The sequence below is a fragment of the Stegostoma tigrinum genome, chromosome 4 (genome assembly GCF_030684315.1).
Source record: "Stegostoma tigrinum isolate sSteTig4 chromosome 4, sSteTig4.hap1, whole genome shotgun sequence".
Classification (NCBI taxonomy): Eukaryota; Metazoa; Chordata; class Chondrichthyes; order Orectolobiformes; family Stegostomatidae; genus Stegostoma; species Stegostoma tigrinum.
In genome coordinates, this window is record NC_081357.1 from 34,197,034 (window position 1) to 34,223,813 (window position 26,780).

Genomic DNA, 26,780 nt, shown 5'->3' on the forward strand with positions numbered 1-26,780 from the left:
AGCAAGCATTAATGATAAATGCTTACCTGAGATGATAGGCTGTTTTCCAGCTCCGAGGTCAATGCCAGATGGGTTGTCAGTTTAATTTCTTTATCTTCACTTTGTATCAGTTTGATACTACAAATGGCTTACAAAGCCATTTCAAAGGACAGTGGGTGCTATGGATCTGGAGTCACATGTAGACAAGATGTAGTAAGAATAGTAGAATTCTTTTCCTTTAGGACATTAGTGAACCAGATGGATTTTTTTTTAATGACAATCAACGATATTTCATCATTCAACTTTTGATTCCAAATTTTAAAACTTTACATTCCACCCTCTTCTATGGTGGAATTGGAATCAGGGTCTCCGCAACATTTCCTGGATGCCTGGATATTAATCCAGTGACAAGACCACTACACAACCCCTTCTGTCAACTTGCAGATTGGAGGTGTTTCCATACATCAGCATTTTAACAGCACAGCAGATGGATGTAAGCAATGACAGTGTGAAGCTGGTGAAGATGGTGGCCCATCTGATGATGGCACTTGAGAAGCAGGTTGGGGTGAATTATTGCTTTGGAGATGAGGAGGTGCTTGAGTTTTGTGGATTTTAAATACATGTTCAGTGCATGCTCTGATTTTCTTCTAATAAAAACTGAGTGAAATTGTATACTTGGTAAAATTCTTATGCAAATCTTTTGTGATGCATTTGGTAAATTTTGTGAGTAGAAATTATGCCTACCTAAAGTGGAGTATTATTTATAAATATAAATTTAATAATAATTTCACTTCTCTTCGCACTACCTTTGGAGACCAGGTTTGGGGAACTGTCTCCAGTGGGGCAGCTGCATTATTAAGATGATGAGAGTGGAATTGAACTTTTCCAAAAATATTACTCGTTTACCAGTTGAGGCCCTACTTTGTGAATAAGTATTTAATCTTGGAAACTCTATGTTTACGCGTATGTGTATATAGTATACCTGCAGTCAGTCACTGATTCAGATTGCTTGGTGCCGATCATATATTTAAACAATGCAGAGATTGGTTGGCTCGCCGAGCTGGCTTGTTGTTTTGCAGACGTTTCGTTACCACGCTTGGTAACATCCTCAGTGCAGCATCCGATGAAGTGTCGATGTATTTTCCTGCCTGGTTTTTACACTCTCTGGGCTCCGTTGAGATGGATTGCCTCACTTATGGTTTTCCTTCGTAGTGGAATGTATATGGTGTCGAATTCAATGTTTTTATTAATAGAATGCTGCGTGGAGTGCCATGCTTCCAGGAATTCTCGTGCTTATCTCTGCCTAGCCTATCCCAGGATCTTGGTGTCGTCCCAGTCGAAGCCGTGGTTCCCCTTATCCATGTGGATTGAGATGAGTGAGTATTATTCATGTCTTTTTATAGCCAGTTGGTGTTCATGTACTCTTGTTGTTAGTTTCCTTCCTATTTGTCTGATTGTAATGTTTCTCACAGTCTCTGCAGGGGATCTTGTAGATGACATTGGTCCTATCCATTGTCGGAGAGTGGGTCTTTAGTTTGGGTGAGCAGTTGTCATAGGGTTAATGTGGGATTGTGTGCCACTCTGCCCAGCAGTCGTAGGAGACTTGTGGTGAGTTCCAACTTGTTCCTGATGCAGGGCAGTGTGATGAGAGTGTCGGGGTGCATGGAATCTTTCTGATACTGTTCATGAAGGCATCAGAAGGATTCCATGCATCCTGACACCCTCATCATACTGCCCTGCATCAGGAACAAGTTGGAACTCGCCACAAGTCTCCTACGACCGCTGGGCATCAGAGTGGCACACAAGCCCACCTTAACCCTATGACAACTGCTCACCCAAACTAAAGAACCACTCCCCGCCATGGACAGGACCAATGTTATCTGCAAGATCCCCTGCAGAGACTGTGAGAAACACCGCATCGAACAAACAGGAAGGAAACTAGCAACAAGAGGACATGAACACCAACTGGCTACAAAAAGACATGACCAATACTCACTCATCTCAATCCATATGGATAAGGGGAACCACAACTTCGACTGGGACAACACCAAGATCCTGGGACAGGCTAGGCAGAGACAAGCACGAGAATTCCTGGAAGCATGGCACTCCACAAAGCATGCTATTAATAAACACATTGAACTCGACACCATATACATTCCACTATGGAGGAAACCTGTAAGTGAGACAATCCATCTCAACAGAGCCCAGAGTTTAAAAACCAGGCGGGAGAACACACCGACACTTCATTGGAGGCTGCACTGAGGATGTTACCAAGCATGGTGACAAAACGTCTGCAAAATAACAAACCAGCTCAGTGAGCTAACCAACCTCGACACCCACAACCCGAGCTACAGAAAATCTTAGATATTTAAACAGTGAAAACCACCACCAGCACCGTTACCAAATTCCCACCCCTCTTCCCCCAACTCCAATTTCAAAAAGCATCAAAGGGGTTGTGAAGCCCTCTGAAACTTCAAGAGATCATGAAAAATGGTTGAAAGTGCAAATCCTTTGTTAATTAGTATAGAATGCTTTTCAGCTTCATGCACTGCTCTCACTTTTTGAATACGTATTCTTCTAATTTTAATTCATCGCAGTTGATATTCAGTCGTCATCATCTTGATGTTCATCATAATATCTCAGTGATTAATTTGTTTATGGAACTGAACAGAAGTTGTGCAGTAATTGATGATTAATGTATTCTACAGTTTTATGCTCCGAATTTCTCATGCCCAAACCACCGCTGACAATATCGTAATTGTTCACGTACCTCTTGTATTTAAATACAAACTGTATATCTCTCCATAAAGCTTTTTTTAATCAAAATGGTGTTATTTGTGCAAGTACTTTAGCAGGACAGAATTTGGTCTTGGTAATAGTGTAGGCACTGGTTAGTTACATTTCATAGGACTGGAAACATATGTTGCAGTGAATTATGCAAACACATGACAATCTCTAAGCAGCAGCCTGGGTTTCCTGCTGTTAACAGCTCTGCAGGTTTTTAGGCAACTACCAGCCCCCTACCAGAGGCCTTCACTTTTCCAATTTACATTACATAGTCATCTTGGCTTTATAGACAGGATTCGAGGGCCACATGCTTGCCCCAATCAATGAATCGTACCCAATTATGTCTACGAAGAAAGAAGAGGATCATCTGTGTTTAAAATGTAGCGTTCGTCTGCTTTTTCTTTCTGATCCGCGCTTTTTTTTAACCAGTTCTTTAAAGCAACATTACAAAGAATATTTCAAGATTTTATTTGAACCTACTCTGTGATAACATAGCAGAATAAGTTCCTGTAGTTGAAGAAAAATCATTTGATTGTACAATTAACATTTAATTCATTTTAAATCATTTCACATCTTTGATCCAAATTGGACAAAACTATTTATTAAATAATGGAAATGACAGTACCTGGAACCGTAAATTTACATTGCAGTCTTTCAAGTCTGATATATTTGTCATTGTTTTAATCCATACTGTTTACAGCTATTTATTTAGCCAAAGTACGTTTACCGTATTGTTTCAGTTTCCAGAGAGCTGTTGAATGCCATCTTGATTTCAGTACTGCACGTTTGTCCTCTTGATGAGAACAGCTGTTTGAAGTTAGATACCATAGGCCTATATTGTCATGTCAACAGCCAGAAGATTTTTACGAGGATGCCAGTTGTACATGGCTACCTTATTTGCAACATATTATAAGCTGTTTGTATTCTCATTTTAATGGAGAGGAATGTTTGTTTTCACCATATTTGTTTTGTAATTTGATATTTATTTGAATGAAAAGGGTATGTTGTGACCTTATTCAAATATAATGTTTGCCATGCTGACGACAAGCATGAGTGTAAGGGCGATCTCTGTACTTCGGTGATAATTCTAGAAAAGATTTAATGAAACTAGATTGGTTTGCAGTTTGTATACTTGTGCAATCATAGACTGGCTGATTGTTAGTGTGTGTGCATGGCTATGAGGGTTGTAGCTAGTGTAATCTTAAGATTGTCACTAATGCACTTGTGCTGAAGTGGTACATAAACACCATCATGGATTGGTTGGGATGAATGGTCTATATATGTGCCAAATGTCTTCCACAAATGCCATTATAATTAGTGCATTTGGGAAGTCTTGGACAGCATGTAGTTTCTAGAAGTTTTATGGCAAGATTATTTTTCAAGTGAAATTTTCCTTTTCTCCTGTTTGCGTATTTACAGATGAGTGACATAATTGAGATGGTGAGAGATTCCAATCTAAAACTGACCTTAGCCTTTGGTATTGGTTTACATCATGCTGGACTCCATGAACGTGACCGGAAACACGTGGAAGAACTGTTTGTGAACTGCAAAATCCAGGTGACTGCTTTCTGTTTCTTTTTCCACATCCCCAAAACAAGTGTTTTAAAAATGCTTCATTTGAATCTTCCTTTTTGTTTATAATTGTTGAATATATCTGAATCTGTTTGTGCTCACTACTGTTGTAGATTCTTATTGCTACAAGCACTTTAGCCTGGGGAGTGAACTTCCCTGCTCATCTGGTCATTGTTAAAGGTACTGAGTTCTATGATGGAAAAACAAGACGTTACGTGGACTTTGCAATCACAGGTAAGCAGCATATTGTGTTTATCTCCCTTTTTTACCTTCCAGTGTAATGTTTTGGCATCACTGAATCTGGTTTGTGATCCCCAATACAAATCACGGTTTAATTCAAAGAACTAATTCAGTGGGCCCAAAAAGATTTTTCCTTTCAGGTGCACCAACACTACTTGTGTGTCACATCCCTCAAACCCCTCTCTCTGGAAACTCTTAATCCATTTCCTACTCACAACCTTTTGAATGTGAAAATTTGTCATCTCAGTCCTAATTACTGGGCCTTATTCAGAGACTGTGTCCCAGTATTCTGGATTCCTCAGGCAGGCAGGCAAGTAACAAAAGAAGCAAACTTGTACTCGCCAAGGTCTTCCAAACAGCAGACAAACAAATGAGAATTTTGAAATTAAGTTGCTGTTTCAATGGGAGGTGGTGTAATTCCCGGAGCACATGGGAACAATATAACAAATGGTGGGTTAAATCATTTGTGATGGTTTTCAATTATGGATAAATGTTAGATAGGACGCAGGAAATTTTCTTAGTCATCTCATTATAACCTTGAGACTCCTTGCATCCATTTGAGCTCAAAGACAGAACCTCGATTTAACATCTTATTTAAAGGCAGCATTTCTAACATTGCAACATTCCTGTGCAACATTTTTGTCAACTTTGGTTAAGTGCTAAAATCATGGAATTGTGTCTTTAACCCATAGTTCTCTGGTTCAATCAAGTAATTAGTGTAAATAGTAACTGATGGAGTGCCACAGAGATCAGTACTGGGGCCCTAAATTATTTATAATCTATATTAATGACTTGGATGAGAAAAGTGAATGTACAATAGTGAAGTTTGCATATGGCTCAAAAATAGATGCGAAAGTAAGTGGTGAGGATGACAGAAAGGGTCTGCAGAGAGATATAACACAGTGTGGAGCTGGAGGTACGCAGCAGGCCAGGCAGCATCAATGGAGCAGGAAAGATGGCATGTCGGGTCGGGACCCTTCTTCAGAAATGCCCCATCTCTGAAGAAGGACCCTGACCGGAAACATCAGCTTTGCCGTTCCTCTGATGCTGCCTGGCGTGCTATGTACCTCCAGCTCCACACTGTGTTATATCTGACTCTAGCATTGGCAGTTCTTACTGTCTCTGAAGAGAGATATAGGCAGGTTAAGTGACTGGGCACAAACTTGTCATATGGAATATGATATAGGAAAATGTGAGGTTATGCACTTTAACAGTAAGAATGGAGAAACTTCACATTATTTAAATGGAGAAACGACTGCAGGAAACTACAGAATAGGAGAGATTTAGGAGACCTCATCCATGAATCACAGAAATATCCACATTCATCAGGTAATATTGAAACAACTGCAATGTTGGCCTTCATTTCAAAGGGAATGGAGTATAAAACTTGAGATAACAAGGTGTAGAGCTGGATGAACATAGCAGATCAGGCATCATCAGAGGAGCAGGAAAGCTGAAGTTTCGGGTCTGGACTCTTCTTCAGAAATGGGGGAGGGGAAGGGGACTCTGAAATAAATAGAGAAGTGGGGGGAGGCGGATGGAAGCTGGATAATGGAGCAGATAGATGGAGAGGAGCCTCCTTCACCTGCCCATCTGAAGTATATTCAAGGCTGGGATAGACAGATTTGTAATCCATAAGGGAATCAAGAGTTGTAGGATAAAGGCAGGTTGACAATTTTTAGATCAACCATGATCTCATTGCATGGTGGAACATGCTCAATGGTGTTGAGTTCTGCTTCTGCGTCTTATGGTGCGGTGTGCTACCTTAATCCTGGGAATAAGTACTGAAATAATTCTAAAAGACAATTGAATTCTACGAAAGTAGTACATTAGGAACATTTATAGATGGATGAATGGACAAGGTAACATTCCTTCGCCTGTAATTATCTTACATTCTGGTGCCACGTTGTAGCAAAGATAGGATTTGGTTTTGAATTATGGACAAAGTATAATATGAAATTTCTCACTTGCTTCATTCCAGATGTGCTTCAGATGATGGGGCGTGCAGGCAGACCTCAGTTTGATGACCAAGGCAAAGCTGTGATATTAGTTCACGATTTGAAGAAAGACTTCTATAAAAAGTTTCTGTATGAACCCTTCCCTGTTGAATCAAGGTGAGCTATAGTTACAGAATTATTTTCTTCTGGTGTTCGCATTTGGACAATTAGCACTTTTATTTACTGTTGTTTTCCATATAGTTTGTCTATCTGCTGATCTTACACCTTGCAGTTCTGCGAAACATGGCATTTTCCAGTGTCCATCCCAAAGTCTGTGTGAACAGTTAAATGAAAACATATATGAAAGCTCCTCCAAGACCTGAGAAATATGTTTCAAATCCAGAGCATACTTGCATGTTGTTGCCTGCACTAACTACTGCCTCTGTCCCCTCTGAGGTATATTTAACAATTCACAAGTGCTTCAGTTTTAGCAACAAAATTAGGCAAAATTCAGTTCACTAAGACCAGCCACCACTCGCTAAGGAAATTTCGGCCAGCATTTTTTTTAAACCAAATCCCAAGGTAAAATGATAGAGTGCGCCTACTACCTTTTTCCTAGCACTTCTAAATTAAGTTAACTAGTCTAAGTAGTCACCAGAGTTGCATTTATGTAGGAAAAATACAAAAATCTTACTGGTTGTAATAGAGCCATGGATAGTTCTCTAACCACTCACTGTACATAAGGCAAAACTTAATTTAAAATGTGAGGCTGGATGAACACAGCAGGCCAAGCAGCATCTCAGGAGCACAAAAGCTGACGTTTCGGGCCTAGACCCTTCATCAGAGAGGGGGATGGGGAGAGGGAACTGGAATAAATAGGGAGAGAGGGGGAGGCGGACCGAAGATGGAGAGTAAAGAAGATAGGTGGAGAGAGTATAGGTGGGGAGGTAGGGAGGGGATAGGTCAGTCCAGGGAAGACTGACAGGTCAAGGAGGTGGGATGAGGTTGGTAGGTAGATGGGGGTGCGGCTTGGGGTGGGAGGAAGGGATGGGTGAGAGGAAGAACCGGTTAGGGAGGCAGAGACAGGTTGGACTGGTTTTGGGATACAGTGGGTGGGGGGGAAGAGCTGGGCTGGTTGTGTGGTGCAGTGGGGGGAGGGGACGAACTGGGCTGGTTTAGGGATGCAGTAGGGGAAGGGGAGATTTTGAAACTGGTGAAGACCTCCCAGTCGCAAACCATTTCCACTCCCCCTCCCATTCTCTAGATGACATGTCCATCATGGGCCTCCTGCACTGCCACAATGATGCCACCCGAAGGTTGCAGGAACAGCAACTCATATTCCGTCTGGGAACCCTGCAGTCATATGGTATCAATGTGGACTTCACCAGTTTCAAAATCTCCCCTTCCCCTACTGCTTCCCTAAACCAGCCCAGTTCGTCCCCTCCCCCCACTGCACCACACAACCAGCCCAGCTCTTCCCCCCCCACCCACTGCATCCCAAAACCAGTCCAACCTGCCTCTGCCTCCCTAACCGGTTCTTCCTCTCACCCATCCCTTCCTCCCACTCCAAGCCGCACCCCCATCTACCTACCAACCTCATCCCACCTCCTTGACCTGTCCGTCTTCCCTGGACTGACCTATCCCCTCCCTACCTCCCCACCTATACTCTCTCCACCTATCTTCTTTACTCTCCATCTTCAGTCCGCCTCCCCCTCTCTCCCTATTTATTCCAGTTCCCTCTCCCCATCCCCCTCTCTGATGAAGGGTCTAGGCCCGAAACGTCAGCTTTTGTGCTCCTGAGATGCTGCTTGGCTTGCTGTGTTCATCCAGCCTCACATTTTATTATCTTGGAATTCTCCAGCATCTGCAGTTCCCATTATCTCTGATACTTAATTTAAAATGCAATGTTAATAATCAGTCTTGGAATTGAGTCAGTTTAGTTACCATTTTTAGATTAGATTAGATTCCCTACAGTGTGGAAACAGGCCCTTCGGCCCAACAAGTCCACACCGCCCCTTGAAGCATCCCACCCAGACCCACCCACCTATAACCCACACACCCCTGAACACTATGGGCAATTTAGCATGGGCAATCCACCTAACCTGCACATCTTTGGACTGTGGGAGGAAACCGGAGCACCCGGAGGAAACCCTCGCAGACACGGGGAGAATGTGCAAACTCCACACAGACAGGAATCGAACCTGGGTTCCTGGCGCTGTGACGCTGCAGTGCTAACCACTGAGCCACCGTGCCACCTCATTTCAGATTCCACAATTCACAAATCTGTAAGCACATTTTCAGAGTTTATAGAAAAACACACGTAATAAACAGACTGTCCTGTCTAATGGTAAATGCAACTCTGAAGGAGAATGCAGCCCAAAATGGCTAGATAAGTTGGAGTACACCACTCTACTCATGTACAGTGAAAGAAGTGTTAAAAGGTAATGGGATAACTGACAGTATAGTTCTCAGAGAATGGTTATTTTTGAATGGATATAATTGTTGCAACCAGTTACTAGTTTAGGAAAAAAAATCAAGGCCACTTGTTTTTATCAATAATATTTGAACAGACAGTTGTAAATACAATACCTACAAGGATTACGATATGTGAAATTTCATTTTTTAAGGCTTTTACTATAACAAGCAAAGATGAACATTAATTAAACATTACTTAATTTACAACTAATACACAAAACTGCAGGAAAGGTAATCCACCTACCCCTAACTTCTTAACACTGCACATTTATACATTTTTTCACATTCTCCACAGACATGTAGTCTTCAATTTAAAGCCCAGCTCCTCTTGATATTAACAGGATCCCTTCTCTATACTTTACCAGTCTTGATCTTCCAAAGGGGCTGCCTTGTCTCTAACTTTTTCAAAATCTTTATTTATCTGAACATGAGTTCCATCCAACAATACTACTTTTAGATGGTTAAGCTGTCCTTTTCATCATCACCTACTGTGATTCTACTCCACCTTCCCCATCTCAATACACCCAATGTTAAAGTTTTAGTGTCTCTGATTCTCAGAACCTGAGTCTACTACAGTGAAGCTTATTGCTTTTTCCATTATGTCCAGGTGTTAAAGCTAACACATGACTTTAAATAAGTTTTGACCTGTGCAATTGACCCATGACAATGCAATAAAGTAACATCCAATACAAACTTCAGATGATCCCACCTCTTTGTCCTCACCACGACCATCACCATCAACTCCGAGGCATTCTGTTTTACCTTAAAAGAGACGTAAAAGCATGTAAAATACAGCAATTTCATAAAGTCTGGCATTCAAAGCTGATGCATTACTAATATGCATTCTGTACATTGCAGTTTATTGGAAGTACTTTCTGATCACATGAATGCTGAAATTTCTGCTGGAACTATTTCATCCAAGCAGGATGCCATGGATTACATTACCTGGACCTACTTTTTTCGGCGTCTTATCATGAATCCCAGGTCAGTAATGATGCTTTACTGCTTCAGATTTAGTTTGGTTCTGGCAAATTCTAATTCATATGTCTCAGTTGTATGGTTTTAAAATTTGAACTAAGCACCCGCGTCATTTTCCACAACATTTTTACCAAATTGATGAATTTTAAATTTAACTCTTGAACACCGCTCTGATGTGATTTCCTTTGAGGAATGTGCAGTGAGTCAGCATTGTTGTGAAGCAGAAATGAGAGGAGCGCACAGTGGATCAGCATTATTGTGAAGCCAACTGAAGAGGAGACAGGAAGTGCTTGTACTTCTGAATCGGCACGAGAAAACAGCATCTTCAGAAAGAGCATCTGAGAGAAGGAACAGCACCTTCATTAAAAAGCAGGAGAAGGAGCAGAGTCAGCAGCTTCGCAAACAATGTGGAATACTAGGCCACATACATAATAAAGAGGAGATCGAACCTATGTGAGAAGGGCAGTGACAATGGTAGCTTAAAAATGGCAGAGATCTTCTTCAAAGATATTGGGAACTGCAGATCCTGGAGAATCCAAGACAACAAAATGTGAGGCTGGATGAACACAGCAGGCCAAGCAGCATCTCAGGAGCACAAAAGCTGACGTTTCGGGCCTAGACCCTTCATCAGAGAGGGGGATGGGGTGAGGGAACTGGAATAAATAGGGGGAGAGGGGGAGGCGGACCAAAGATGGAGAGAAAAGAAGATAGGTGGGGAGGTAGGGAGGGGATAGGTCAGTCCAGGGAAGACGGACAGGTCAAGGAGGTGGGATGAGGTTAGTAGGTAGATGGGGGTGCGGCTTGGGGTGGGAGGAAGGGATGGGTGAGAGGAAGAACAGGTTAGGGAGGCGGAGACAGGTTGGACTGGTTTTGGGATGCAGTGGGTGGAGGGGAAGAGCTGGGCTGATTGTGTGGTGCAGTGGGGGGAGGGGACGAACTGGGCTGGTTTAGGGATGCAGTTGGGGAAGGGGAGATTTTGAAACTGGTGAAGTCCACATTGATACCGTTAGGCTGCAGGGTTCCCAGGCGGAATATGAGTTGCTGTTCCTGCAACCTTCGGGTGGCATCATTGTGGCACTGCAGGAGGCCCATGATGGACATGTCATCTAAAGAATGGGAGGGGGAGTGGAAATGGTTTGCGACTGGGAGGTGCAGTAGTTTGTTGCGAACTGAGCGGAGGTGTTCTGCAAAGCGGTCTCCAAGCCTCCGCTTGGTTTCCCCAATGTAGAGGAAGCCACACCGGGTACAGTGGATGCAGTATACCACATTGGCAGATGTGCAGGTGAACCTCTGCTTAATGTGGAATGTCATCTTGGGGCCTGGGATAGGGGTGAGGGGGGAGGTGTGGGGGCAAGTGTAGCATTTCCTGCGGTTGCAGCGGAAGGTGCTGGGTGTGGTGGGGTTGGAGGGCAGTGGAGCGAACAAGGGAGTCACGGTGAGAGTGGTCTCTCCGGAAAGCCGACAGGGGTGGGGATGGAAAAATGTCTTGGGTGGTGGCGTCGGATTGTAGATGGCGGAAGTGTCGGAGGATGATGCATTGTATCCGGAGGTTGGTGGGGTGGTGTGTGAGAATGAGGGGGATCCTCTTAGGGCGGTTGTGGCGGGGGCGGGGTGTGAGGGGCGTGTTGCGGGAAATACGGGAGACGCGGTCGAGGGCGTTCTCGATCACTGTGGAGCCCCACCACACCCGGCACCTTCCCCTGCAACCGCAGGAAATGCTACACTTGACCCCACACCTCCCCCCTCACCCCTATCCCAGGCCCCATGATGACATTCCACATTAAGCAGAGGTTCACCTGCACATCTGCCAATGTGGTATACTGCATCCAGTGTACCCGGTGTGGCTTCCTCTACATTGGGGAAACCAAGCGGAGGCTTGGAGACCGCTTTGCAGAACACCTCCGCTCAGTTCGCAACAAACTATTGCACCTCCCAGTCGCAAACCATTTCCACTCCCCCTCCCATTCTTTAGATGACGTGTCCATCATGGGCCTCCTGCAGTGCCACAATGATGCCACCCAAAGGTTGCAGGAACAGCAACTCATATTCCGCCTGGGAACCCTGCAGCCTAATGGTATCAATGTGGACTTCACCAGTTTCAAAATCTCCCCTTCCCCAACTGCATCCCTAAACCAGCCCAGTTCGTCCCCTCCCCCCACTGCACCACACAACCAGCCCAGCTCTTCCCCTCCACCCACTGTATCCCAAAACCAGTCCAACCTGTCTCCGCCTCCCTAACCTGTTCTTCCTCTCACCCATCCCTTCCTCCCACCCCAAGCCGCACCCCCCTCTACCTACTAACCTCATCCCACCTCCTTGACCTGTCCGTCTTCCCTGAACTGACCTATCCCCTCCCCACCTATACTCTCTCCACCTATCTTCTTTTCTCTCCATCTTCGGTCCGCCTCCCCCTCTCCCCCTATTTATTCCAGTTCCCTCACCCCATCCCCCTCTCTGATGAAGGGTCTAGGCCCGAAACGTCAGCTTTTGTGCTCCTGAGATGCTGCTTGGCCTGCTGTGTTCATCCAGCCTCACATTTTGTTGTCTGAGATCTTCTTCAACTTATTTCTTGCTGTAAGAGGCAGTATGGGACAGCACAGGAAAACAGCTGGGAGATTGGTGGATATTTCTCCCATGTCTTTCGATTGACAAATCAGTTTAAATCAGGAGGTGCCAATATTCAGGACGTTTCTTGTGTGCTGACAAGGAATTTTTTGAGGGAGGGGAAAGAGCCAGTTGTTGTGGTCCACATAGTTACCCACTAAATATGTGCAATAAAGTACAGTAGAAATTAGAATCAAAGTAATAATGGTAAAAAAGTTCCAAGTTTTCATGCTTTTTTAATGCATTCAGCATTTATAATAAGATAAAACTGGTCTTACAAATAGAAATAGATGAATGTTACTTGATAGATATTGCAGAGGGATGGTTCCAGAGTGGCCAAATACATCTATCATATTTCAATTTTCAGGAGGCATTTAATAAAGTGCCACACTTGACAGAGTAAATTTTGAGAAGTTAGTGCAGACATCTCGAACTAGAGAGCAGTTACAGAATAAGCAATAGTGCCTGCAGATAATATATAGGGAAGTGCAACTAGACTGACACCTCCAGTAAAAGAGGATACAGGTGATGTGGAACCACAAGATGCTAGAAGAACTCAGCAGGTCAGGCAGAATCTATGGAATGATGGAGAAATGGAGTTAATTCAGGTCAGTGGTACATGTATAGGCAGAGAGTCATGTCTGAACATTACTGTCTCAGGAGGTTCACCAATGTTCGTCAGATGAAACCAGTCCACTGCAAGTAACAACCTGATACCTACTGGATCTGATGGCCATACTTCGTCAGTAGTTGTCATGGACACCATTGCCATCAACATTTTTGCCTCCAACTTTCTCCAAGATGCAGCATACATTTACGCCAGATCTCCCAGTCAGCAATGTGTAAATATATACAGAAGTGGCTGACAGGTTGCTCGCTGCGATGTAAATTTTGTCAATAATATCAGTCAACATCTGCTTGGCTTTTTAGCTGTGGTTAGTATGCCACATAGTCATAGAGCATAGAAACAAATACTTCAGCCCAATTCATTCACACTAATCAGATATTCCAATCTGACTTAGTCCCATTTGCCAGCATTTGGTCCATATCCTTCTAAACCAGTGGAACAAATTTAAAAGCATTGAGTAAATGCACAAAGCATTTGAAACAAAATTAATCAGTTAATGGCACAAACAGAAACAAAAGGGTACGATTTGGTAGTGATTACTGAGACATGGATACAGGGAGACCAGGTCTGGGAATTGAATATCCCGGGGTACTCGGCATTTCGGAAAGATAGACTGAAAGGGAAAGGAGGTGGTGTAACTTTGCTGGTAAAGAAAGGGATCAGTGCTATAATGAGAAATGACATAAGCACAGGAGATCAAGGTATGGAATCAGTCTGTATAAAAATAGAAACTACCAAAGAGAAGAAGCACTTGGTGGTAGTAGTAGCTCCACAGTGGGGCACAGTATAAACCAGGAACTATTGGAGGCTTGCAACAAAGGTGCAGCAATAATCATGGGTGAGTTTAACATGCATGTAGATTGGATTAATCAAATTGGCGAGGGTAGCCTGGAAGAAGAGTCAATTGCATGTCTTAAAGATTTTTTCTTGGAACAAAATGTTGTGGACCCAAACAAGGAACGGGCTACTCCGGATTTGGTATTGTATAATAAAGAGAGATTGATTGATGACATCTTGGTTAAGGATCCTTTAGGGAGTAGTGACCATAATGTCATAAAATTCAAAATTCAGTTTGAGGGTAAGAAAGTAGAGTCCCACAGTAGTGTTCTGGAATTAAACAAAGGGAGTTACATCGGCATGAGGACAGATTTGGCCCAAGTAGATTGGACAGGAAGGCTAAAAGCTAAGTCAGTGGAAGAGTAGTGGCAGTTGTTTAAGAAGCAACTCAATTCCTTGAAATTAAAATATATGCTACTGAGGAAGAAAGATGATAATGAGGCTAAAAATCCATCCGTGGCTAAATAAATAGGTCAAGAATGATATAAAGTCAAAAACTAAGGCATACCATATTGTGAAGGCCAGTGGCAGGATGGAAGATTGGGAAACTTCCAAACATAAACAAAAAATACTAAAAAATATAATAAAAAGAGCTAAGATAAACTATGAAAGAAAACTAGCACAAAATATCAAAAAGGAGGTGGCACAGTGGCTCAGTGGTTAGCCCTGCTGCCTCACAGCGTCAGGGACTGTGGTTCAATACCAGCCTCAGGCGACTGTCTGTGTGGAGTTTGCACATTCTCCCTGTGTCTGGGTGGGTTTCTTTCGGATGCCCTGGTTTCATCCCACAGTACAAAGATGTGCAGATTAGGTCATTCAAAGTGATTATCAGTTCCTGATTAGCACTGGCACTGTGGAAGTGAAATGTGCTGAAAGGGTGTTTTACTGGTTGTAGGCACTGTGTTTGGCAGCAATCAGTGAAGTTTGCAATATTGCCGTTTAATGTGTCATCCAGTGCAAGAAAAGCCAAAGCCTGTATGCCACAATGTCGTCGTCTTTGGCTCTATGTCACTTGTGCTTTCTAATTACTCTTCAATGATTCCCAGTTGTTGCTGGTTTAGGCGGATGCTTTCATAAGGCACAAAGCAACACCAGGCGCTAACACCCACAGGAAAAGCAGTCTTGCTCATCACTGGTGTAAAATCTTAGGTTTTTGCTTCATCTGTCATTCTGATTACAGGTGATCTCAACTGTGAGAGATCCAGCCACCCAAATATACAAGCTAACCAGAATACCAGGTATTTTGAGCGGGGGAAAGGCGTAATATACTTCTACGTATGATTTGCAGTTACATAATTAATGAATTCCAGATGGGAGATACTAGGAAAATGTTAGCTGCTATAAGCACAATTCTCCTCATTATTTTAAAGGAAATTCCAACAGCTAAGTTTTCCCCGTAAACAAAACCTTTGCATAATTTTAAAAACAATTTCAGTGAAATCAAGACAATCCTTGAACATAAGAAAAGGAGAATTACTGAATATTAGCTGCTTTTACCCAATGTTTCCTAAAAGCTTTAGGTGAAAAAAATCTCAGGTTTAAAATGAACCTATAATCTAACATCACTTTGGGGAAGAGAGTTGGAAACTTCATTTGCTAGAAGTGTTTTCTAATTACCCTCCTTAAATTCATTTATGAACTGGTCTCCAGTCGATCAGCTTATCCTGATCAAAACTTAGATTTTGCACAAGAACACTTGCCTTGATTTGCAAATACACCAATGGCATGAATTTATATTTGTTGATATCCTTTGCTTGGTTATCAGAAAACATTGATGTGTTTCATTTGCTATCATTCTGCGTGTTATAATTCATGGGTTTACACTTAAGATAATTCTATTTGAATTTCTGTTGGGATTTTTTTTGTTTTGGTGCTTTTAGCATTAACATTTTGTTTAATATTAAAATTTAAGAAATGAGGTTCATGACATGGTATATTTAGTACATCACTCTCATTATCCGTACGTTAGCAATTTATCAATTTGCATCTCCCTTTTTTGTTCTATCTTCCGCCGTACCATTTTGAGACATGTCTTGGCCATGTCACTCCGTTCCTCTGCTCTAAACCATATTGCAGGTAAAACCACTGACCACTCAGTTTTCCTTCTTAGCCCCTTATCCTTCAGTTCTGTCATCCTCATCTTCACTTACCTCATAAAACTAATCTTTGACCCTCTATCTTTACAAACTCAGACCTACTACTTCTCCAAAATGCTTGAGTGTCACTTTCTGTCACAAATCACTCCGATTTGACTTCTGTTCCCTTCAAATATCAAATCAGGCTCTTACCAATGTCTCAAAATCACATCCTACTTGATTAGAGCAGAAGTAAATTATCCTTTCTCTTAAACTTTAACAGTTTTCAACTCCTGAGAAAGCGTAGCTCGAAGTCTACTCCAATTGCTATAATGACTGTTCAGCTAGGTTTCACTTCACTTATCAGTTTTGTTCTTTCCTCCTGTGGTAGTTGGACAATCTCCAAAAATCTGACTTTGGCTCTTGCCTTTTATTATATAGATGTTAACACTCAGCAGCATCATCTGAAATAATAGCATCACTTTGCTTAGGCACACTAACTTTAGCCAGCTGTACCTCTCTGCCTCTTGGCATCAGTGCTCTGGGCAGAATCCTATAGGATTGTGAACAGCGTGACCTGTGGTGAGATTTGTAGCAGAATTGTATGAGAATCCTGCTGAGCTGTTTCTCAACATCCGGACCAACTTGCTGAATCCTTTTTGCATCTGCTGGCTAGCAAGGCAAGTTTTTCATTATACAGCATCAAGTTGCCAGTTGAGGTGGATTATTGCTTGCTAAACACTTCGTTACTAGCACAACTCACCTTATTAATATTCAGCTTCCAATCTTACCAAACACTCCAAGCAAAGTTCTTGTCAGAAGTCTCAACATTGAGGAGCAGGCCTACATCAGTTTGCTGCCTTGTCCTAAGACCCTCCATGTCAGACACAGGGTACCAGTATCTCAGGGTAGCTGCATGGACCCTGGCCACATCCTCCCCTGTTACGGATATTGGCATCCAACATCTGCCAGCCTCCAAGAACCCTCAGCTCAGGCCCACTTTTCTGCACTTCAGTGCTGCACTCTGGGCTACACGAGCACTATCTTTGTAATATTGCTACAAGGACACTGTGTGCTCAGGGATATGCACCTAGTTCATGGACTGGACTGCATCTTCAGGCTGTAGCCTTGTAGTCATAGTGCTTACTCACTCTGAGTCTGGCAACCCTGCCTTGCATTTCCTTGCCTGGTCTTTTTGCTTCATTCCTGTTCAGCCAGACATACCAGTCTCTTGTACTGCAGTTTGCTGTGCCATTTGGCACAGTCATAAACCAGAATGTTTGTCAAGTTGTAGTATTCCTCAGTGAAGCCTCATATTTTGTATCTGTGTGGATAGCATAGAGGACAACATACTCATGAATATTTGAAAACAATGAGCAAAAAGGAGGGAGAAACTTAAAGCAAACATGATCACTAACAATAAAGTTCTAAGAAAACTAATGCAACAAAGCTTTGTGGACTAGATACCTGCATCCTAGGGTCTTAGAGGAAGTGGCTGCAAAGGTAAAGGATGTATCTTCCAAAATTCTCTAAATTGTGGAATGAGAAACCAAACATAATACCTCTGTTCAAGAAAGGATGCAGACAGAAAGCTGGAAATCTTAGCTAATTTGTCTAATCCCTCTGTTAGTGGGAAAATGCTGGAGCCTATTGTTAAAAGGCTAGCAGCAAAGCATGTGGAAAATCAACGTGCAATCAGACAGAGTCAACACAGTTTATATAAAAAAATGGTATTTGAAAAATTTACAAATTATTTGAGAATGCTTCAAACAGAATAGATAAAAGAAGCTTTAAATGTGGTACATTGAATTTGAAAAGGCCATAGGATAAAGTAGCACTTAAAAGGTGTCTGCCTAAGCAATGAGCTTATGGTATAGAGGGTGATATATTAACTAACAAAGGGCAGAAGCTTTGAGGTATATGTGCCATTTTCAGGTTAACATTCTGCAATGAGTGAAGTGTCACAGTGATCAATGCTGGAGCTTCAGCAATTTGCCTTCAATGTTAATAATTTGGGTGAAAGGACCAAATTTATTGCAGGTAAATAGCAAAGTTGTGAGGAGGACACAGAGTCTGCGTGAAGGGATGTTGATAGGTTAATTAAGTAGGCAAAATATCGTCCGTTGATCTACAGTGTTAGAAAATGTGAAGGTTATCCACTTTGGCAAGAAGAATAAAAAAAGCAGTATATTATTTAGACAGAGAGAGCATATGGAATGCTGCAGCGCATAGGGATCTGGCTCTCGTACATACACTACAAGCTATCATTCAGCTACAGCAAGTAATTCAGAAGTCAGATAGAATTTTGGTCTTTTATATTCCATTATTGTCTCCATAGAGTCAGTCCATTATTGTAGCTTTTGAAAATAACCTGAATAATAAGTTTGCAAATTGTATTTGACAAGGTATTTTGGACGTGGTGCACATCTTCACTGGTAATTAGTACACTTATATCATAAAAAGCCTTGAAGAGCTTTAAAATGAATTTAGGATCGAAATGAAATGATATTTACAACATATGGACTATTGATTCATATTATATTTAAAAAGCCCAAACTTACACTTACACACCTGGTGCAGATGTGTTTTTCTGATGAAGGGTCTAGGCCCGAAACGTCAGCCTTCCTGCTCCTGTGATGCTGCTTGGCGTGCTGTGTTCATCCAGTTCTACACCTTGTTATCCCAGATGTGTTAAACCTGTCTTTAACAATGTGCAGCAGATTTAAGATAAATTATGTGCTAATTCTAACGAGACTGCCTGATTATTGATCCCCCCCACTCCGTTGTACAAACAGACCCCACTAATTAAGGCAGTTCTGACTATTGATATTCCACAGACTTGCAAAATGTAAAAACTGTAAAATGCTAATTAATTAGAAAATTAGTGGACAATAAGATTTCCTTCACTTTCTTATTCCCTTGCATCTATTTCCTCTTTCAGCAAAAACATTTTTCTTTGAACTTTGGTCCCTACTGCCCTGCAGTCAAGTTTGTGAACACATACATTTCCCTTATTCTACCCAGTCAGTTCTTCTTTACTCCTGCTGTCCGAAGATCTTGGCTGCTGGTGTAGCACCACATAACTCTGCATCTCAAAAGTAGTCCCAAGCACAGTAAACTGCAGACCAGTCAGCAACGGTGACCTTAAAAGCTCATCACAACCTCAGGCAGGTCAAGGCTACTCTATTCCAGCCGATGAAGAACTATGTCCATTTTGAGGCGGATCGGCCAGTAGATCCCAAAAGTGAATTTGGCTTTGCTGTAGCCTATCTATTCTCTCGGGTCCAGGAGTCATCAAATGAATGCACATAGCCATCAATGAACTGAAAACCCTCCTCAACAAAGAACGGAAGTAGGAAGTAGAAATCTGTAGATCAGTTAGCTTAGTGCCTGTTGCTGGGAATTTGGTGGAATCCATTATTAAGTAAGTAATAATGGGACATTTACAATGTTAAAAAGCATCCATCCGTGCCATACAAAGGATTAATACACAAGGTAAATTCACTCAGATTTAGGGGTAATATATTAGCTTGGATAGAGACTTGGTTAATCAACAGAAAGCAGAGAGTTTAGATAAATTGATTTTTGTCTGGTATGTTTCCACAAGGTTCTACCTTTGGGCCTCAAAATTTTACAATTTATATTGATGACTTGGATGCGGTGATAGAAAGTACTATAGCCAGATTTGCAGATGACCCTAAAATAAGTGGAAACTAAGTTGTAATGAAGAAATACATTTATAAATAGATATGGATAGGTTAGATGAATGGGCCAAATTATGGTAGATAGTATCTGTAAGAATGAGGTTATCCATTTTGGCTGGAAGAATAAAAAGGAAACTTATTATCCAAATGGAAAGAAACTTCAAAAATCCTTCATTGCAGAGGGATCTGGGTGATCTCATGCACGAATTGCAGAAAACTAGTCTGCAGACAAAGCATGTAAGAAGGAGAGCACATAGAATTTTGACATTTATTGCTGAAGAAATGAAGTACCAAAGTAGAGAAGTGTTGTAGCAACTGTACAAGGCATTAGTGAGACTGCATCTTGAGTATTGCTAACAGTTTTTGTACCCTTCCTTGAGCAAAGATGTATTTTGTATGAGAGGTGGTTCAGAGACTGTTTGCTAGATCAATTCCAGAGATAAACAGTTTGTCTTATGGGGAGAGATTGAGCAGCTTAGTCTTTTACTTACTGATGTTTAGCAGAATGAGAAGAGATCTAATTGAGGTATGATAACACCAGGTTATAATCCAACAGGTTTCTAAAACAGATGAGGAGGAATTACTTCTCTGAAAGATCTGTAGAATTCACTGGCTCCAGACCACAGTGGATGTCAGAATACAGAATAAATTTAAGGAGAAGATAGACAGATTTTTAAATCATAATAGGATTCTCGGGAATGGGCAGGAAATTGGTAGTGAGGCCAGGATGAGATCAGCCATCAATATAAAATGGTGAAGGAGGCTGCATAGGCGGAACTGCATACTCCTGATCTTAGATCTTACGTTCCTATAACAAACCAGCCAGTCAGATTCCCAGATTCCACCTCATGAATGTGCAGGTGATCCGTGCCTACAATATAGGACCATAGGACATAGGAACAGGAATAGACCATTCAACCCTTCAAACCTGACCCGCCTTTAATAAGATTGCAGCCAATCTGGTTGTGGTCTCAGGAAGTGAATCTCTCGGGTCTTCACCCAATTCTCAGCTAGCTGATATGATTCCTTTGTCCTGTGAGATCCCTGGCTCCTGATGCTCATACTGAATCACAGATGCAGATAGCCACGACAAACAAAGCTAGCTATTAATGTGTGACAAAATGAAACATATCTTTGTCATCTTGCAAATACACTTTTGTTGCCTTGAACGATCAAGTAGTATTCTGATGTCAGTGGTGGGGAACCTGTTGGAGAAGATACTGAGAGACAGGATTTATTCACGTTTGGAAGCGAATAGACTTGTTAGTGATAGACAGCATGGGTTGTGGGGAAGAAGGTCATATCTTACAGACATGATTGAGTTTTTTGAGGAAGTGTCAAGAATGATTGATTGAGGAAAGAGCAGTGGACGTTGTCTGCATCCTTTGTCCATACCTTCCCGCTTAGCTGACCAGCTGCATTCTTCTTTGTTCTTTTTGTTTTGTTTCTTCATTTCTCTTTTGTATTAAAATTGTTTTCTGCAGCTGCAGTGGAGGAAGGCAGCTGTGAGGGCCTGCTGCAGTGCTGGCAACATGGTTCATCTGGATGTGAGTTCCTCATGACCATGTTGGCCATGGCTTTCTCGAATGCTTCATTGTTGGTGATTCAGTTGACCTGGTTCACTCCTGGCGGCGGTGTGGTGGTGTAACGGCGGCGGTGTGGTGCTGTAACAGTGGCGGCATTGGGCAGCCACTGAAGTCACGACTGCTTTGGCGTCAACAATTTGTTGGGTCTGGACTATTCCACCTGGCTATGGCAGCGGAGCAGCAACGTTTTTGGTGTAGTTTTCAGCAGTGACAGCTTGGTGGGTCCCCCGGTCTGGAAGTCTTGTTTGGCGGCCTCAGGCAGCTTCAGTGGCACTTCCGACAGCCACTTCAGAAACCCAGGAGCTGTGGAGGAAACAAAAGATGAACTTTGTCTTAACTTTGCTTCAATTATTTCTTTTCATGATTTCTGTAATTAAAATGGTGCTGTATTATGGTGGCTTATGCACATCTTTTCATAAATGCAAGTGACAATAAATTGCTCTACTATGCTATACAACACATTTGATAAGGTACCTCATGGCAGGCTAGCACAAAAGGTAGACTTTCGTGGGATCTAGGGTGTGCTGGCTAGATGGATACACAACTGGCTTGGTCATAGATGACAGGGAGTAAAGGTGGAAGGATGCTCTTCAGAATAGAGATCAATAACTGGTAGTATTCTGCAGGGATCAGTGCTTGGGACCTTTATCGTTTTATAATGTATATAAATGATTTGAAGAAAAATGTATGTGGTCTGATTCATATGTTTGTGGACGACACCAAAATTCGCAGAGTTATGAATAGTGAGGAGGATTAACAAAGGATATAGTGGGATATAGATAGATTATAGATTTGGACAGAGAAATTGGCAGATGGAGTTTAATCCGGACGAATGTGAGGTGATGCATTTTGAAGATCAGATTCAGGTGTCAATTATACAATAAATGACAGAACTCTTATGGGCTTTGACATACAGAGGGATCTGGGCACACAGGCCCACAGATCCCTGAAAGTGGCAACATAGGTGCATAAAATGGTCATATAGCACACTTGTCTTCATCAGCCAGGGCATTGGATATAAAACTTGGTGAATTATTTTACAGCTGTATAAAACTTTAATTAAGCCGCGTTTGGAATATGGCATGCAGTTCTAGTCGCCACACTACCAGAAGGACATGGATGCTTTGGAGAGGGTGCAGAGAAGGTTTACCAGGATGCTGCTTGGCCTGGAGGATTTTATGTGTATGGAGAGGTTGGATAAACTCAGATTTTTTTTTCACTGGAAAGAAGATGCCCAAGGGGCAATCTGATAGAGGTCTACCAAATTGAGAAACATAGATAAGGTGGATGGTCTGAGGCTTTTTCCCTGGTTCCCTCAAACTTTCAAGATTGGGGAACTTGGGCACCCTGTCTGGAGACTTGCCCATGCTCCCCCCGTGAAATGTCTTCAACAACCAGCAAGCCGAGCTAGGCTGCTTTGGATGCCACAAATTGGGGCAGAATTCACCCTGACCCCCTTTGAAAATTGCTTTTCATCATTAAAACTTTTCTATATGTGGTCAGGAAGTGGAAATTATCTGGCCATCAGTGGTCGACCTGAGATTGAAAATCAAGTTCTGGCCTTTTTTGACTTAGCACTATATTAGGCCAGAGATAACAAGGTGTAGAGCTGGATGAACACAGCAGGCCCAGCAGCATTTAGAGGAGCAGGAAGGCTTATGTTTTGGGCCTAATCCAGGCCCAAAACGTCAGCCTTCCTGCTCCTCTGATGCTGCTGGGCCTGCTGTGTTCATCCAGCTCTACACCTTGTTATCTCAGATTCTCCAGCATCTGCAGTTCCTACTATCTCTGAAACTATATTCGGCCATTATATTTATAATTACCTGCTCTGTTGAGCAATGAAAAGCCTTAATTTTTTTTATAACGGTTCTCCATGCTTTACCCCTTATCTGTGGCTGTCCTATAGCCTTACTGTAATTCAGATTAATTTTGTATTCAATTGCTGTCAAGAAACATACTTTCTGTAGCTATGTATATTTCCATGATGGCCTATCCTACTCCATATTTTGTTTTCCACGGTCGCTTAGCTGACATCTAGAACTCAATGTCAGGAATAAGGACAGAAGTTGCTTGAACTTGCAGAACTGAGGAACAGTCACTGTACCCGAAATGTTAACTCTGTTTATTTCACAGAAGCTGCCAGACCTGCTGAGCTTTTCCAGCAACTTATGTTTTTGTTCCGATTTACAGCATCCGCAGTTCTTTCGGGTTTTTGTTCAGTGTCAGGAATCATGAGTGTGAACGAGTCAGTTTCCTACTTTGCTGCAGGAACTTCAAGCTGGACATGCTATCCCCTTTTCTTCCGCCTCTCCCAGGCATTACTGTTGAGTTTCTCTCATTGCATCGACATAGCCTGTCTTTTGAATGTTTATACTTTTGTAACACTGGGAGACACCAAGGCTGTAGTTTCTTTTCAAAATGTGATTTTCATAATTCAGTTGTCGTCATGCTTCCAAACATAATTATTCTTCAAATGATATGTATTGTGATCTTAAAATTTATTACAAATCTATCTATTTCATCTAAAATAATAATGTCATCTCTGCACCACTGTTTTGATGGTTTTATAGGAATGTTTGAAATTTTGATTATACATGTTTATGATACCCGAGGGAATTGTTCTGTGTTTCTCAGAAGGCTACTAATGGAAGTTAGCCAGTCTACCCCATGTGCTAGCAGCTATTAGTATAAAACTGCCTCTGATTTTGACTCCTCTCATGGGACAAGTAATTGTTGTGTTCAAACAGGGCTATAATTCTTATCCTGCTGATTCTCTCAGTACACCCCGAGCTATTAGAATCATTTAACATCTCAGCACCTGTTAACAGCAGTGTAAATATTCAACCCTGCTTGCATGCAGGTTATGAGCCGTTCACTGAGGAACCCTGTGAGGCTAGCCTTTTAAATTGAAGCTTTTGACAACTCAATTACTTTTGTTACTAGGGTGTATAATAAAATGCGTATTTAAAGGGAATGATAAGACAAGTCAATTAGCTTGTTGCTGGGGTGTACAATGAAACAGCTGTCCAAAGGGACCGGACAGATTACTGCTGACTGAAAAACAACAGGTAAATGATCTTCACAGGCTGAGGCTGCAGATAATTTCCTATTAGTGGGTCCCTAGTTCCACGCTTTCCTAAAACAAGTGTGAAGCTCATTTCTTTAAACAAAAGAAACATGTAACTGAAAAATATTTCTATGTCACTCAGTAAGTGATAATTAACCACTTAACAGAATTGTTTTAAAAATTGATTTACTTCTTCCTGGCAGCTTCTACTTCTCTCCAGCCTTCTCTCACCTTCATCCTCCCTGACTCTTCTCTTCCTGCACATGTCCCTTTCTATTCCTGACAATAAACTGCCAATAGATATAATCTCTTTTAAACTCGCATTGCAGTTTCTCTCTAACTACAGTTCTTCACACGATTTTGAAGCACTTTGCAGCAGTCTTTATCAAGGATTTCCACTCTCTGACAATGTGTCACCCAGTGACAAAATTAAAGCAGGAATAGGCCATTTGCTCATTTGCACCTGATCCACCATTCAGTTTGACCATGGCTGATCGTAACTTGATACACGGTTCCTGCTTTCTCCTGTACCCTTTGATTCCTTAGCCCGAAGAGCTATATGTAACTCCTCCTTGAAAACGTTGAATGTTTTGACCTCAGACAAAGTAGGAATTGTCGATGCTGGAGAATCTGAGATAACAAGATATAGAGTTGGATGAACACAACAAGCCGAGGAGCAGAAAAGCTGGCATTTTGTCCTAGACCCTCCTTCAGAAAATCTTTTTATGAAGAAGGGTCTAGGCCCGAAACGTCAGCTTTCCTGCTGTTCTGATGCTGCTTGACCTGCTGTGTTCATTCAGCTCTACACCTTGTTATCTCAATGTTTTGACCTCAACCATTTTGCGAGACTTTCACACTCATTGGGGTTTGACCTCTTAGCTTAGCATCTATCTTCTCAAATACAGTGGCAGAAGCTGTCTCATAATTTTACTGCATTGTCAGTATATGTATGGACCACCACATTTGGATTCTCTTCTCTTCTAACTCCTATGTCTTCTTTTCTCTCCCCACCACCCCCCCCAACCCCCCAACCTTCATTTGAGCAAAAGTAAGCAAAATACTCACCAACCAATTGTTTACCCTTTTCTTTGCAACATTACCTTCCATTGGTCTCTGAATGTTCTTAGTGTTGGGGGGTTGAAAGAGACAAATGCCCTCTGGCTCATGCCCCTCTCGTGTATCTCTTCAACCTATCCTTTGTTGGAAGCTGACTAAAGGCGGAGCACCTTCTTGCCTGCTGACCCAACTCCCTCCCTCACCAAACTCCTAGATTTCCACTCTGCTCCACTGCACTTTCTTAGGAAGCAATGTAAAGCTTCTGTGTACCAACCTAACATTTTGAGGAATTTTAACATTAAGATTTAACTTTTAAGGCTTACATTTTGTAAGGGAACCATTGTATTTCAAGATAATGGTTTTCTTTCTAATCAATTAATCTCTAGCACAGTATAAGATTACATTCAGAATTAAGGATATATTCAATCCTTTTTTAGCCGAAAAGCAAGGTTTTGCAATTATATCTTAAAACAAAGGAGAGAGGTTTGCAGTACTGAGTGGAAGGGGAAGCAGGGGCAGGACCAAAAGGTTTAAGCTCAGAGTAGTCACTCGGGAGGGCTTAAACTAGCTTTGGGGCAGGGGTGGGGCTGGGGGTGGGGATGGCAAAGCAAAGCCAAAGTAAATTGACTGAAGGGGAGCTAGAGAAAAGGGCCAGTTAGACTCCGAGGAAGAGCAGGCAAGGTGTGGGTGCTGATCAAATTGGATCTGGTGGACTGAAGTGCGTCTGTTTCAATGCAAGAAGTGTAACTGGTAAGGCAGATAAATTTGGAGCTTGGATTAGTACTTGGAACTATGATGTTGTTGCTATTACAGAGACTTGGTTAAGGGACAGACAGGATTGGCAGCTTAATGTTCCAGGATACAAATGTTTTAGGCAGAATAGGGAGGGATATAAATGGGGCGGGGGAGTTTCTCTACTTGTTAAGGAGAATATCGCAGCTGTACTGCGGGAGCACACCTCAGAAGGCTCATGCATTGAGACAAAATGAGTAGAGCTCAGGAACAGGAAGGGTGCAGTCTCAATGTTTGGGGTTTACTACAGGCCTCCCAACAGCCTGCAGGAGATAGAAGAACAGATATGCAGGCAATTTTTGGCAAGATGTAAAAGTAACAGGGTAGTTGTCGTGGGTGATTTTAATTTCCCATATATTGACTGGGACTCAGCCAGTGCTTGGGGCAGAGTTTGTAAGGAGCATCCAGGAGGACTTCTTGAAATAGTATGTAGATAGCCCATTTAGGAAACAACAGGAACGAC

General features: G+C 42.1%; 1 protein-coding gene across 1 annotated transcript in view; it reads left to right on the forward strand.

Annotated features, from left to right (window-relative positions):
- The window catches only part of ascc3 (activating signal cointegrator 1 complex subunit 3), a 507,536-nt gene that overhangs the window by 397,189 nt on the left and 83,567 nt on the right, over positions 1-26,780 (forward strand). The window contains exons 32-35 of the mRNA XM_059645261.1: positions 4,186-4,323; positions 4,452-4,572; positions 6,560-6,692; positions 9,849-9,974. Coding sequence (XP_059501244.1) covers positions 4,186-4,323; positions 4,452-4,572; positions 6,560-6,692; positions 9,849-9,974 — 518 coding nt within the window. The remainder of the gene's footprint in view (positions 1-4,185; positions 4,324-4,451; positions 4,573-6,559; positions 6,693-9,848; positions 9,975-26,780) is intronic.